The 15650-nt window shown below is 42.6% G+C and overlaps 1 protein-coding gene across 1 annotated transcript; it reads left to right on the top strand.

Moving 5' to 3' along the window:
• Positions 1-364: 364 nt before the first annotated feature.
• Positions 365-15604, top strand: LOC139644489 (rho-related GTP-binding protein RhoA-D). The gene is made up of 5 exons (XM_071519861.1): positions 365-466; positions 8066-8223; positions 10580-10700; positions 11137-11267; positions 12747-15604. The coding sequence occupies exons 2-5, from the start codon at positions 8068-8070 to the stop codon at positions 12918-12920; spliced, it is 582 nt and encodes a 193-aa protein (XP_071375962.1). The 5' UTR covers positions 365-466; positions 8066-8067; the 3' UTR covers positions 12921-15604.
• Positions 15605-15650: the final 46 nt, after the last annotated feature.

Genomic DNA, 15650 nt, shown 5'->3' on the forward strand with positions numbered 1-15650 from the left:
TGTCTGTCTGTCCAAAGTCTGCCCAAGGTGTTTCCCTGTCCTCTGCCCAATGCATGCTGGGATAGGCTCCAGTGAACCTGAATAGGAATATGCGGGTAAAGAAAATGAATGAAAAATAAAATAATCATTATTATGACTATCATTATTATTATTGTTATAATAATTATTATTATTTTTAGTAGTAGTAGCAGTATAGACATTTGACAATAAATGAATAGACTTGGCAACACATATTCGCCAATAGAGGTTTTATTTTGAAAGTTGTAACCGGACGTGCTGTTGTTAACTCCGGCTAGCTTGACGCCGCTCTCGGTGGGAGGATCCTGTTCGCCTGCCCCGTTTCTCAGCACCCTCTCTGTAAAATTAGCGAATACTGCAGCAAGAAGTGAGTGTGTGTGTCACGATCAAGAGGAAAAAGCAAGTGGGGACTAAAATCTATAGGATCGACTCAGCTGGCTGGCGATAGGTAACTATGGAGCGAAGGTTTATTCTTAAAGTGCTGCGCGCTGTAGTTGCGCCAAATATCCTCTTTTTCTGACATACATAAATAGTCTAATTATAGCCTACTTACTTCGGTGGAAGAACTAGGTGGTGGCTTGTGCCCGCACTTAAACATGCGCCTTCTTTCTGCGTAGGTAATAGTTAAATCCTTGACGGTGTCTTGGTTATAATGTATACAGTGTGACTGTAGTTGGCAGGGTGTGTTTCCGTACAACTGTTGATACATTGTTGGTAGTTTGAAAGTGAAGCAGATCCTGTGGTATGTACAGTCTGTCCAACTGCCGCGACCTCATTAAACAGCAACTCCGCATGGCAAATCTCCCAATGTGTCACCTCGGATCCTCTGACTGCTCAATTTCCTCATTATCAGGGAAGAGGGCGTTGTTTGAACTGCCATTATCAATTTTCTCTGTGTTGACCGTGACAACAAAATATGTGGAGGATAAAATTGGGAAAACATGGGTTAAGTTAATTAGGGCAAAGTAAATGCCCCAGTTTACACAGCAGATGGTTTAATTATCTTGATGAAGACAAAGAAGCACTGCTGACTTAGGGCTGTTAATGTGGTTTGTAAAGGAAGGAAAATATATAGCTCACATATAGAATGTGTTTAGAAATATTGTAAAAATTGTCATGCGAAATATACATGTTGTCAGCAGCGCATGGGAAGAAAATGTATCTCCAGTGTCCAAAGTATATTTGGAATGAATATGATCTACATGTACAAATACACACTTTGGCTAGTTTTTCTCTATTTGGTAAGACGTCTAAACACATTCTGAAGTGCATGTGAAGTGTGTTTTTGCAGTGCAGAGCAGCTGGACCCGGTTACCTCTGCTCTCCAGGAGGGAGCACAGGGAGAGAGTCTGGTGGATCCTTCATCCAGCCAGTCTGCCATGTTGGACTGCTTCATGACCCGAGTTACTGAGCAGGAGTGACAGTCTTGCGAGTCATGAGGCGCCTATTCTTTCTCTCCCAGCCTCCTCCTCAGCCTCCATCTCTCCATGAGAGGCTGGCCAGTGTCTGGCATGCCTTCAGGGTCATCATGTCCCGGGCTGCGGCCAGCTGACTGACTCCTGTCTTGCCCTACTTTCTCTCAATAGGCTTTAACAGCGTGAGGAGCTGCAAGTGTCTGCCTTTTGGCGTGTTCGTGAATGTAGGCTGCTTGAAGGAAGCCATGAAGGTGACCAGGCTGTGGGCTATTAGGTTTAAAATGGCCAGTGGATGTGGCAATTCGACAGGCTCTAGTAAAGAACCATGAATATAGAGCAAAGCAAAATAGAGCTGCTTTGAAATACACTGTAATGTAATTAGCATTTCTGTTTAGCACCAATGATACCGTAACCTGCAGACATTAACATAAAACAATCTTTTCATGTTGAGCTTTTTTGACCTTTTGTACCTTCACTTTTTGTACTTCTACTTTATATTCACGGAATGACAATTTCAAACTTTTTTGTATCATAGCTCCTTTTACTTCCGCATGGGCTGAGTTTGACATTGATAATTTCCATGGGTGTACCATTAAACCCATGACTCAGTTAAAGTAAAGTGCCGGTGTGTTTGTAACATATGCCCAAAGAATGTGAGAGGCTGACTTGATCCGCAGTGTATATTTCTGCTATTGTGTAAGAGCAGGCAGCTTAGTGCTTACATGTCGCTTTTATGCCTCTTTGCATTTCAGTATTACACTGTTCATAGCACTTGAGTCCAGGGCTTATAGGCCTGCACTGAGTAAGGTTAAATTTTGTCTATAGCTGCACTGAAATGGAAAGGTATTCAAGACATGATGATTTGAACACCCCAAAGCTGTCTTGTAATGTAACTTTTTTTATTTGTACATCAAATATCTTATCCCCAAAGTGGTCTGTTGCTCGTGTTTGAGGCATGCTTCACAGTCAGATACCTTGATAAGCTGTTTCATGCTCTGGCTGACGTGTTACGGCGGTGCAGACGACCTGTGTCACAGACTGTCTGCTCTGCCTCAGCCACGGCTTCTGCAGCTTGTGAACTTTGGCCTATTTGTCAGATTGACTCATTAGAGGTGCCTTCAGCTGCCCCTATTTAATGCTTTTGGTTCTTTCAAAAAAAAAAAAAAAAACCAGCTTCTTTAACTCCTGAGATCTGGTCTGGTAAATTAACAAAGATGTGGTCAGGAACACAAAAACACCAAGAAAAAAGAAACAAAACAGTAATTTCCCATTAGAAATTAATGGGAACCCCAAAACAATCACCATATTAAAAGTTGTTTTTATTCTCTGGTAATGTAAGTTGTGTTCTGAGTTATACCACAGAGATCCAGGCTAGATCTCTGGATAAATGTTTTATCTGTTGCAGTGGCAGACTGTCAAAATCCAGCCTTGTTCTATTGTTGTTCTCTTAGTTATGAAACATGTATCTGCAACTAGAGTGTGACTGAGCTGCTTCATACTTCTGTACAATAGAAACACAGAAAATAACCTTTCAATATTGTTATCAGCCGACCTGCAACTCCTGGGCTTCTGAATGTAGTGAATAGCAAAAGAAGGGGGGAAAACGCAAAGTGCAACTCTAGGAAGCCTATTGGGAGAACTGAACGATTATATTTGGATTCATGTCCTGTATTATGTTTTGTTTGCAGAGCCACAGAACAAAAGGTCATCGTCTCAGAACAAAAGGCCTATCTTTTCTTGAAGATGTTGTCTCACGTGTGTGTGGCTTGTTGTTGATCTTATACCTATATATACTGTATGTGTATATATATGTTATGAGGGTTGAAAGGCAGCCATGTCCCCTCGGTCAGGGTCACACTCTGGTCTGCACTAACGCTGCTCAGCTTGTTGCATAACGCCTCTGGCCCCTAAGCCTCAGGAAACCTCTTGAGAGAGAGCGAGGTAGTGTGTTCATTAACCCGGGCCAGGGAGGCTCGCTCAGATAGTTGTAGGAAGTAGTGGTGCTTTGCTTTCCTATGCATTTTAATGGCTACTCTCCTCCATGCCATGTTGGTTTTGGATCCCTGGGTTTTTCCGCCGTTTTAGATAATGCTTTCCAGTGTCTGATAGTATTCACGTAACTCGTATAGCATGATGGGAGTCAGTGATGCGGTCTTTTTCATCGCTTAGCGGCTTGCCGCACAGTGAACTCACAGTGTGACGGTGAAATATGTAAGAATTGAGAAGGCTATGTTTAGATGTGGTTCACTCGCAATCTAAAAATGGTTTGGATGGGAATCTTAAGGAGACCAGGGGAGAAGAATGTAAACCCTTAGTGTGTTTTTCCCTCTGCGTATGTCTATTGACACCCGGCCAGTCGGCTGGAGAGAACTGACTCTGGCTCTACCGATGGATAATGAGAGACCGAATGATGATGTTCTTGGAAATGAAAAAAAGGTTGTGACAGAATTCTGAAAGGTCTTTGATTTCACCTAGAAAATTCATGTTTTTTTATGTCTAATTGAATATGACATGGTCCTGCCCTTGGGGATATTAGGCTATTCCAAGTTATTACTATGGTTAAATGAATAGAAAACAGAATATTACTCAAATATATCACAGTATCAAATCACATCACAAAATATTTGTTCCCCTACTTATTTAATTACTTGCAGTGATGAAACAATAAATGCATGCTGTTATTGCAATGATTATAACCTAATTAGGCTTACATAATTCTTATAATTTTGACCATATCAGACTGCAGTTAGCTGGGTTTTATTCTTTGCTTTAGTTGTGTCTATGTATCGTTGAAGCTTTAACCTGCAGGTAAGAGTTCCCACTATCTCAGTTATGACTGATCCTCAGTCAACACCAATGTGAATAAAGGCTTTTGAATATACTCTAGCATATCTGCCTGCACAGCTGGATAGATGAATACAGTAACAGTTACATGTGAATGAAAACATCTACACCCTGAACTGAGAGCTGTTTATATAGAGCCAGCAGAATGATGTTGAACTATTTCTGCTTTTGTCCCAGCTTTAATGGGGACAGTTATCTCCTGGCGACACCTTCGCTTTCATTCAATGGAGTTAGGGTCAGAAGTTAATCAGTTGATATGTTGCTGATAAGCGGCGGCCATTCAAATATTTTGATTAAATCGGATGAGCTCAGGCTTTGATATGAATGTGGAGAAGGGGAGTGTTGGTCTCACAGGCCAAACAATGACATATCAATAACAATAACAATTCAATAACAATCTGAAACATTTTCCACAATTATTACTGTCGTTAGTATCCATTAATTCCTAGATTGAGGGCATCTGTCATCGCTAGCCTGAGTATCCGGCATGGTTTGTGACTATATGGGACATTTTCATGCATAATTTCCTCTTGCCAGTGTGTCAAGATGTTCCTGAATAGGCCCCAGATATTACTGGCCACCCAGGACAAGTTATCATTGTTCAGTGCAAAAAGAGAAATGGTGTGTGTGTGTGTGTGTGTGTGTGTGTGTGTGTGTGTGTGTGTGTGTGTGTGTGTGTGTGTGTGTGTGTGTGTGTGTGTGTGTGTGTGTGTGTGTGTGTGTGTGTGTGTGTGTGTGTGTGTGTGTGTGTGTGTGTGTGTGTGTGTGTGTGTGTGTGTGTGTGTGTGTGTGTGTGTGTGTGTGTGTGTGTGTGTTGCGTCGCCTTTGGCAGCCCTCTCCTGGTCCAGGCTCCGCTGAGGCCTGTCCAAACAGAACTGCAGCCAAAAGCTCCTCCCAGGCTTCACAGAACAGGAAGTGGCTTGTTTTGTTTCACAGGGTGAGCCTCTGGGCCTCGGTGCTGCTGTCTCCCACTTGTTTGGCTTTGGACCCATCATCCAGTTCAGCCTGTCTCTTGTCCAGTTTGCCATCTCTTGAAAACAAACACTACTGCACAGTTCCTGTGGAACTGGTGTTCTTTCCAGCATCATTCTGAATACCCATTTCAAACCCATTTTGGCTAATTTTTGCTTATTTTTAATGCATTGGTCCCACTGTGCAGTCCAACCTAAAGATACGCACAGGGAAGATATACTTTTGGGGGAGAGCTATCAGCCTTGAAAAATATTGAAATCATAAACTAATGTAAAAAATGCAGATTGGTGCAGTTAGAATAAGGTGTGGGTCTATCAATTTTAGGAAGGAAAACATCTTCTGATTCAACTCACTGTCCTACCCATTGAACTGATATTTTGTAAATGATGAATATAAAATGAAAAGCAGATTGAATATTCAAATTTAAACATTTTGTACTTTGTTGATTAATATCTCATATAAATCATAGCTCATTATTTTGCAACTGGGTTTTCTTATTTAGAAGCATTATTGCAATATTTCCAAAATTAGATTCCTTCTGAAACTTAAATGGATGATCAATTGTGATGGTTGATTTATATTCATCTGCTTCATCTTTCAGGGGATTAGCTTACTTATTGGTTTTGAATACGTATTATAAAAGCACAAAGAGTGAGTGCACTTCCAGTGTTTGCTGCAGCAGTCTAAATTCAAACTGACATCTTTGACGCCTCCAGTCCTTGCGAAACCTGTGTAGTTGTAACAAAGTCTCTGTTGAAAGAACACAGCACCAAAAGGAATGGACTTTTTGGCAAGAAGCGGAAAATATGATCAATCCATGACCAGAATTTCCATAGGAGGGAGAAAGAAGCCAAGATGTTGAATGAAACCCTCAAACAAGCCGAGCGCACCCAAAATTCCCAGTATGCCCACAAGGTATGCGAAGTCTCAATATCCATGCAAGTCAGACTGGGCAGTAACTCAATATTATTATTTATCGTCTTACCAAGAATCATATCTAGATTAAATAATCATATTGAATTATTGTGATACATAACTCAATTGTCTAACGATAAAAAGAAAATACTAAAATCTCTCAAATTGAGATCTGAAACAAATTAAGGAATATAATTTTAAATTTACAGTTTTGTCATACTCACCATGCAATGCGATGAATATCAATTTGTTATGATTATTGTGATATTCATTTTGTTCATATCGCCCAGTCGTACATGGATCTGAAACAAGCCCTCTGCGATGGGCCTAGGTGGGTCTGTTATGGTACCAAACCAACAATAGGTTGACAGTTTGGTTCAATCTGTATTTGTGATAATTTTCGAATGGCCTGATGCTACTGTAGTATTGAGTTTTGTGCACAATCTACAAAAAGGCTCAGTGTTGCTATGCATCCGAGCAGAGGTGGGAAGCGGGTGTGGGGGCAGGCTCGACTCCAAAAGTTTTGCCCGGAGCACAGAAAGATGAATTTCCCCTGATAAGTGGGTGCCCTCGTGAAGAAGATTGCTGTCAAGACTGTCTGGCAGAAAGTGGATGAGGTGGGGAGCCAAATGACTATATGCACAGCTGCTCCCAGGCAGCAGGGCTCCGGCTCATCCATCAGCCGCTCTGCTAACTCATCCCCACGCAGCCCGCATGAGCTCTAGCTACAACCTGAATTCCCCTCCAGGGTTATTTGGAGAAGTGTTTGTTGGTTCGGTTCATGTAGCCGTTATAATGGCGGATTATAGTTTTGAGCAGAGGAAACCAGCAAAGCTTCAACCTTTCAGACCTAGAGCGTAGTTGTTAAAGTCGTGAACGATTGTTGATGAGAAGGCATCCATATTTGTCTGCTTGGATTTTGTTTGCTGGGGGAAATGCTTGTGTGGTATGTGCTGTTGCATCTTATACATATTACAGCATACACACATCTGTGCTTGCACACACACACACACACACACAAACACACACAAACACACACACACACAGCCCAACCCCCTTTGTCATCGGTCACCTGGGTGGTAATGCACCTCGCAGTACTGATTTTGTTATTAAGCCCCATTGCTGATATCTTGCTTGTTCCTTTAATTCATAAACAATAATTTTAGAGTAATGATATCTTATAGCCTTCTATCTAAATAGGACTGAAGAGAACAGAGATGGCATCTTGAGAGATCAAAAGCAGAATAGTGTTTTGTCTACTTCAGGACACCACCAACTACTTCACCAGCTGTTCTTATTTCCCGGACGCTTTTCCCTTCCGCACACATCGCAGAGGGAAACAAGCAGGGTGGAGCCGGAGAGAACGGCCTGATAGCACATTCCTCCATGTCCCAGCTTGTCTTCACCCCCCCCCTCTCTCTCTCCCTCACCCTACTATCTTCCTCCTCCGTTCCCTGTGTAGCTTTGTAATCTAGATTTGCCACTGGGGATTCAAGGTCTGCTACTGCAGCTGCCTCTCTCTCTCTCTCCCCTCTTGCAGATCAGAGATCCCCTCCTTTAGGTGCGATGTGATGCGGTGCTGTCAGTCAGAGATGTCAAATGTTTGCTTTCAGGTCGTGAGCAGAGAGAGCCCCAGAGTTTCTGTGTTACACTGTGTACTTGCTTCATCTTATGTCTCTGTGATCTCTACAAATCGATTTGGTGTCTAAAATACAGAATGCACAACCAGATGACAAAATACAACCGTGTTGCTGAGGAAAGCCTCCGTAACAACAAAAAAAGTTTGTCTTTTGCCTCTTGGCCTCCTTTGGTTCTGCTAATGATTTTGGCACTTTGGCAGTCTGTTTGAATGTCTGTATTTAAAAAAACCCATGTTAAGTCCTCTTCTTGTTTCCCAACAGAAATGGCAGCCATTCGGAAGAAGCTGGTGATTGTTGGGGATGGAGCATGCGGGAAAACCTGTCTTCTTATTGTGTTCAGTAAAGACCAGTTCCCCGAAGTCTACGTGCCTACGGTGTTCGAGAATTACATCGCAGATATCGAGGTTGACGGAAAACAGGTTTGTACACTCATGGGGAAATAAAAGCAGCATGTGCAATGCAAAAGTGATGCAATGTGTCTTAATGCAAATGGAAACTCGTTAAGTTTGTGCCGTAAGCCAACAGTGTTTTTAAAGTAATAAAAAACCCTGAACTGTACCACTAGAATTCGTAAAGAGGTCTATTTCTTTGAAACGTCCCATAGAAGACCTGTGCGTATGTGTGTGTGAAGTTTTTGTTTTGGAGTGTGTGACGTCTGCCTAGGATCTGAGTCATGGGGAGTTGGTCAGTGAGCGCCCGAGTCTGAGCAGCAGATGGCTTGTTATGTCAAAGGGCTTTGTTCTCTTGTGCTGACCGCCGCTGCAGGATCGCCACTTGGCAAAACAGGAAATGACTCTACTTCCCAGCTTCCTGTTCAGACGGGGAACAGCGATGTCTACTGGCAATCCCCCTGTCTCCCCTCAGGACCCTCCTCCTGTCCGATAAACGCCTCTCATTTCCTGTCCTGGTCCAGCTGGGGGGAAAGGGGGGGGTTAACTGTTGTGTTCTGGACAGGAAATATAAACTTAGGGATCCATGCCTGGATGGGGATGATTTCGGTGGAGATAAGAGTGTCAGCTCCTTCCCTCCATCTCTCTGGGGGACTGCAGCCCCATAAGAATTACCCCATTATAGAACCAGCTGGATTAGATTTGTGCTGTCTCTGCACAGCCCCCAAATTTGAATTATTTTCCCCCCTGAGGGAAAATAGCATTCTCTTTCTCTCACCTTCAGTGGATTGGGCAGACTCTAAAAATAGTGTTGTTTTTTTTCCCCGCTCACTTTTCCTCCCCAATGTCTGTAGCTTACAGTAAGTCCAGTGGGAACGCAACTGCTCTCATTGCTCACGCCAACAATACAGAGCCGCTTCCCACCCACTGCCTCTGCAAACCTCTATTTTGGGACCGTTGACTAATGCTCATGCTCTGTGGGTATACCATGATCTATTGTCATTCATATAAAGTTCCCTTCCTTCACACTTTGGAAAAGTTTTCCGCCTGAATAGTGAGTCAGCTAAAGAGCGGAAGTGACTGCAGCCTGGGAGTTAATGCTGCCGTAGGGACAGAAGGTATCTGGTTTGATGCTCACTAATCTGCCGATTTCCCTAATTGAATTAATCAGTGGTGTGATTGGATGAGGACAGTCTCCATGTTCATTTGCAGAACACTGACAACATAAAAGAGACTTATGATGATTGGTTCAGAGCTGCAGTGGTAACGAGAAGAGGAAGTGGATATTTTATCTTTTCTCTGCCCTGCTTTTGTACCCTGCACTCATAAGACTTACTGTATTCTTACTGTATTGTACATAAGACCTACTTGATAAAACGTACATATCACAAGTAGTTGTATAGCACTTAAAGACATTTCAGGACACAAAGCATGTGTGGCGAGAGACATTCAACACCATACACACACATTAGATTAGATTGCCCCGAGGTGAAGTTATCTTAATGTTATCTGGAAGGTAGAAGGAAGCACAGGCTCATTCACGTTGCCAATTACATTACTGCTCTCTGGAAATATGGAAATATGTATGTCTTTGTTTTGCTTCCTGGTTTCAGTGAGCTGGTGTCTATAGAATCAGCCTTCAGGGAAAAATGGGGAAAATCCAAACAGCAGTGGCATTACAATGACTGTAAAATACAATATGTGCTTCTGCAACACCCAGGCACGGCTCCCAGCCCTTACTGTGTGGGAATAGAAACTTTATTGTTATTAACGGTCTAGTGACCTGAGAAATGTCGACTTGTTTACTCACCAGGGACAGTGGGCAATATTACATCAACTCCCCAGAGTTAGCAAACTGCTAAATTTCATCTGTAGTCTAGACAGGTTCAAATGACAAAATTACAGATTTACAACAAAATGGAAACGTTCAATTTAGGATATGAATCGAATATGAATGAATGAATAGAATAATAGAAAAATCTGTTTGTTTACAGCAGTGGCTCTCAACCCTGGGGGTGGGGACCGCCCCAGGGGGTCACAAGATAATTTTGTGGGGTTGCAAGATTATTTATGGGATAGGAAAAAAAGCATATTTCTACTATATTTCTACTATATTATATTCTGATTTTTCTCCGGTGAAATACTGAATAGCTTTCAGCTTCTAGGCCTCCTCTGATAATGAATCAAATGAAACAACCTGAAAAGGGAAAATCTGTCTTTGGTCGAACTCTGCCGGAGTCCGGAGCCAAAAAGGTTGAGCACCACTGGTTTACAGCAGCAGGGACCTGTCTGCCTTTATATTGGTCCCTCTATATATTTGTGTACTTTCTGTGCTACTTCTTACATAAGAGTTTTAACCCCCAGTTTTTCTTTTGGTCTGTCCCAGGTGGAGCTGGCGCTGTGGGATACTGCAGGCCAAGAGGACTATGACAGGCTGAGGCCTCTCTCCTACCCCGACACAGATGTCATCCTCATGTGTTTCTCCATCGACAGCCCTGACAGTTTAGGTAAGGGACGATTTGTTAAACCTTTATTTTACCACATAAGTCACATAACACATTGAGATTAAACATTTCTTATTCAAGGCAGACCTGGCCAAGACGGCAGCAGCACAGAACGTTACAGGCAGACATGGCAGCACATAATCATTCAATATGACAAATATAACAAAGTATAAAATATGTGACACTCCCTTAAAGTAATCTTTTGCAACCATATTTATCTTTGAAGAATCAGGGCAGTTCATGTCAACTAAGCAAGCTGTTTGTTTGTTAAATGCCTTAATGGACTTGATGGGAAGTAGGATTAGTGCAGCTAAAAACATCTTTGCCTCGGGCTGAGCAATCCATCATGAGAAGCTCTGCGCAGTGACTCTACCCTCCCTGTCCCCTTTTTTTACTGCCTCTGGAGTACTTCAGCTCATTTTTGTCTCTCTCCGGACAGAAAATATCCCTGAGAAGTGGACGCCTGAGGTGAAACACTTCTGTCCCAATGTTCCAATCATCCTGGTGGGGAACAAGAAGGACCTGAGGAACGACGAGCACACGCGGAGAGAGCTGGCCAAGATGAAGCAGGTACTAAAGCCTCAGCAGGCCTTGAACTCAGTCCAGCCGGCATTGTGGTGCTGTGGATTTGGGTGTACAGGTATAAATGGACACCTTCCCAAACCTGAATCACTAAAGGCCGATATTTCAGTCCAGTTGAATTGTTGTTTCAATGTGTGTAAGGTCTAGACATTTACTGAATTTGGATAAAAGCCAAAAGGAATGGTCGTCTTCAGTTGAATTATGTGTGTCTCCCTCTCAGCCTTCATTATTGTCTCAGTAATGAGCAAACATATAATTTGGATAAGCTGCAACCTGTGTAACCAAATACAAAAGCCTAATACAGCGTACTGGTTACTTAAAACAATACATACTGCTCCTCCCACATTATTGTTAGCTGTTAATTTTTTTCATACAGCGTGAGAATACATTTATTAGTGACATACTGAGTTCATCGTAGTTATCATTAATGCAACTTTGGAATCAATAGATATAGACAATGAAAAAGAAAGAGGGAGGGGCTTAAATGAAATCACCAATCAATAGGATACTTACTCCCAACAATAAAGACAGTCAATAGACAATAAAAAAAACAGCCAATTAAGAAAAGAACACAAAACTGTCCTGTGTCCGACAAGCCGACTCTGTTGATCCCACAACTTTGGGATCAACAGATTTAAACGATTAAACATCTTAGTGTGATAGAGATATAGATTACCAAAATAAAGCCAATCAGGAAAGTGGGAGGGGCTTAAATGCCATCACCTATCGATAGGAAACTCTCTCCCAAGTCTGACAAGTCTGACAAATCACTCATGTCAGCCAGCACATTTTTTTTGGGGACTGACAGATCAACCTATACTAGCTGCTGGTTATGGCTAAAAGAATTTAGATATATGTATGTATATGTATAGAGTATTGGACTGCCCACTCCGTTTTTAAAAGATTTTTTTTCCCTGTCTGTGTCACTCGTCACTAGTCAGTGGACTTCCTCCGGGGAGCAAGCGGTGACAGCGCTGACAGAGAGGCTGTAACTGGCCTTTCTGTCACAGAATGACAGTAACATGTTGGTCTGTCTGTCTCACAGAGTGACACAACGTGCCTCTGTCACCCATTCTCTGTCTGTCTCCAGGTCCAGCTGGTCATGATAATAGGAATATGTTGACAAAGCTCTCTGACTCTTTCAGGGACCGCTGTCAGCTTTTCCTTTCTCTAGAGATCAGGAACTGTTTGACAAAGAGTAGCACAAAGTCATCAGTTCAAGTGTTATGGATTTACATGGTCAAACAGACATTGTTCTCCCAACATGTACAAGCTATAATGTGGTTGGCTGATATGTTGAAGCAATGTACTTCAGGCTGTAAAGTCCAAATCACAATCCGTATTTGACAGCTCCCTTCTAGGACCCACTCTAATCTACTTGGACAGTCATAAAGTGGTATAATATGATCGTGGTATAATATTTTATCAAACTACATTGGTTTGATTGCACTATATGTGTTTGTGTAGGAGCCAGTGAAGCCAGAGGAGGGCCGGGACATGGCAAACCGGATCAGTGCCTTCGGCTACTTGGAGTGCTCCGCCAAGACCAAGGACGGCGTGCGGGAGGTGTTTGAGATGGCCACCAGGGCGGCGCTGCAGGTCCGCAAGCGCAAGAAGAGGAGCGGCTGCCTGCTATTCTGAGCGCCGCACGCAACCGGGCCAGTGCAGACACCGCAAAACCAACTGACCAACAGGAAAAAAAAACAAAAATACACGCAAAGGACTGACCTTTACCAAATGGCATCTTTTGTACTGTATCTCACATTTCACGATAAGAGGCAGGCGGACAAACGAAGAAAAAAAAAAGCAGTGCTAAAACATACATAAAACAGGAAAAGGACTTTGTCTATATTACAACATTGGTTAGAAATTCATGTTTTAAGCTTGTGTTGATTTGTTTATTTTCCTTAAATGGCACAATCTGTCTTTACGTGTATTTTTTTTCCTACTTTCTTGTATTTGTCATTTAAGGAGGCCGTGATAGATGCACATATTTGTATGCAATATTGTTCTCCACAAGCTTGGGCTCCACAAGCAGCATCCCTCCTAGCTTGTATACACAGTCTTCTTGATTAGGGTCTTGTCCAAACTGTCCCGTTGATAGCGGTTTTATTCGTCATCATAGCAGTCGTGGTAAGAGGATGAAACTTCCTGGAGATTTGTTTTGGCCATAAGAGCTAGTGCCTTTTTTTTTTTTTAATCCTGTACACCTTGTACACACACCATCATGTACTTCTCATGTTTGTCAGATTGCTAACGTCACAGCTGAGGGCCTCTCCATTGTACTGTAGCTCATTTTACACAGTGTTGTCGTTGTGAAACTTGAGCATAGCCATAACTAAGGCTTTCAGTGCTGTTGACATCTCGTCAGCCCACAACAAACGGTTGCTTGTCTCATTTCGGTCTGTAAGAAACATCGGCATTCCCCTGACAGTACTCAATGTTCAGTCCGCTCACATTAAGGATAAGATCTGTTAGCTAGCTGCTTCTGTAATGTGATATATTTTTAAAAAAGGGTTAATCTTCCCATTCTATATGTGATCTGATTATTGACATACATCCCTCATAACTGTCCATAATCTGTGCAGTGGACCCAGACGGGGGTATCAGAACTGGCCAGTCGAGACACAAGCCCGTATGGCTGAACTATGCACAATGGCTGTTAGGACCAACAGGGAGATGACACAGCTGAAACAGAAACCACACGAAGGCCAAGGCCTGGCGAAACCTCCCTTGTTTGTTTACTGTGGGTGAGTGAGTTCACTTCATCCTCTGCTAGAATGAGAATGCCAGCGCGCTCGTCACACCCGCCATGACCTGCTGGGAGTCGGTTTGTTGGACGGGTTAGTCCAGTCTCAGAAATCTTGTCTTGTTAGAACTGCTGGATTTAGATGTTTCCTGTCAGGCGACATTCTTTGAGGCATGTTTGCGAGGAGCTAAGTTGTTTGCGAGGAGTTTGTTTTCCCCCAGTGCCTTCTCTGTTCTGGCAACCTGTGTGCCTTTGGAGTTCCCTCCCGGAGCAGACAGACCAGCTGCTTTATGCCAACCAGATAACCAACCAGATGATGTGGTCAAGACTGACCTCTGACATGTTTCACAAAGCTCAATTCTATCTGTGTTCTTTGAATGCCTGGGAGAAATAGACTTGATAAAGCAAGAGACGTGGTTTGTTTTCCCAAGTTTCTGTCCTCACTACATACATATTGAAGTTTTACCCAGAAATATAGTCTCGTCTTTAGCATCTTGGCAGTTTGGCTAGGTTATGCCACTGTACATTTTCAGTAAAGAATCATGGGAAAAATGACAAAACTCAAAACATTAAATGTTTTCTTAGCATCAAACATCTGGCCGCAGCCAAAAAGATCCTCTTTGAAGTTGTAGAGTTTTGTATTGCTGCCAAAATGTCATGGGTGCGCTATAACTGTAAGAGTATATTTTTCCCATCCATACAGTGGTAAGATGGGGATGAGGCTTCTTATGATATCCAGACATTCCTGTTCTTTATCTTGATCTATTTCCCTCCTTGGCACAAAACATTTGAGATTTTAGGTCTCATGTCAAAGGGGCTGTAGATCTTTAAGGCTGATGACTTCTGAACTGAATTGTACCATAGTCGTTTTTGGAGACACGCCACAGCGTCACTAAAACCTCTCCATCGGTCCTCGTTTTTGCTCATGTGTCCTCTCAGAATACTCCATTGTGAACTTGACCTGAAAATATAATGGCTTGAAATACAATGCTTGAAAGGCCCAGCGACTGTCCTCAGGCACAGACTCTTCACAGCATTCCTTTTCTCTGCCTCTGTTGCTCATCTCCCCATTGCATGTCGTCGTCGGTCCAAAGGAGGGTGGATGTTCAGATGTCCGTTGAAAACAGTATCTTAAGTGTTGCATGCGACCTCCTTGTATTCCATCATGCCAGCAAAGGAATACCGGCTGCCTGCTGGCTAAGTCGGTGCATTGTTTTGGTTCTTCATTCAGTATATAGTAGTGTCATCTGTAATGCAACTTTATACCCTCTACTGGCCAAGCAGATATGCTTTAACAGAATAATCCAGTGGAGAAGCTAGTATTTAAACACGCAGAGACTTTGTGTAACAAAACCTAGGTGTATTTTCCACAGCTCAGATTAGGTGTTCGTGTGGAACAGGAGATGTTTTTTTTGTTTTTTGGGACATAGTTTGCAATCACAGATACAAGCACCAGATTAATGCTGTTACCTCAAATAATCTTTATAGGGTGGATACTATGTTTTAACTCTGGACTGTGTGGATTAATGTCAACAACAAGCACACTAAGAAGGCAAGAATAAACAGATTATCCTTATCAATGAAAACATGTGGGCCTTCTGTTACCTGTTACATAGTTGTGT

This window comes from Centroberyx affinis, unplaced genomic scaffold (genome assembly GCF_046629955.1).
Source record: "Centroberyx affinis isolate AG114_WGS23_722 - 3 ecotype Tasmania unplaced genomic scaffold, CSIRO-AGI_Caff_v1 ptg000061l_1, whole genome shotgun sequence".
NCBI lineage: Eukaryota > Metazoa > Chordata > Actinopteri > Beryciformes > Berycidae > Centroberyx > Centroberyx affinis.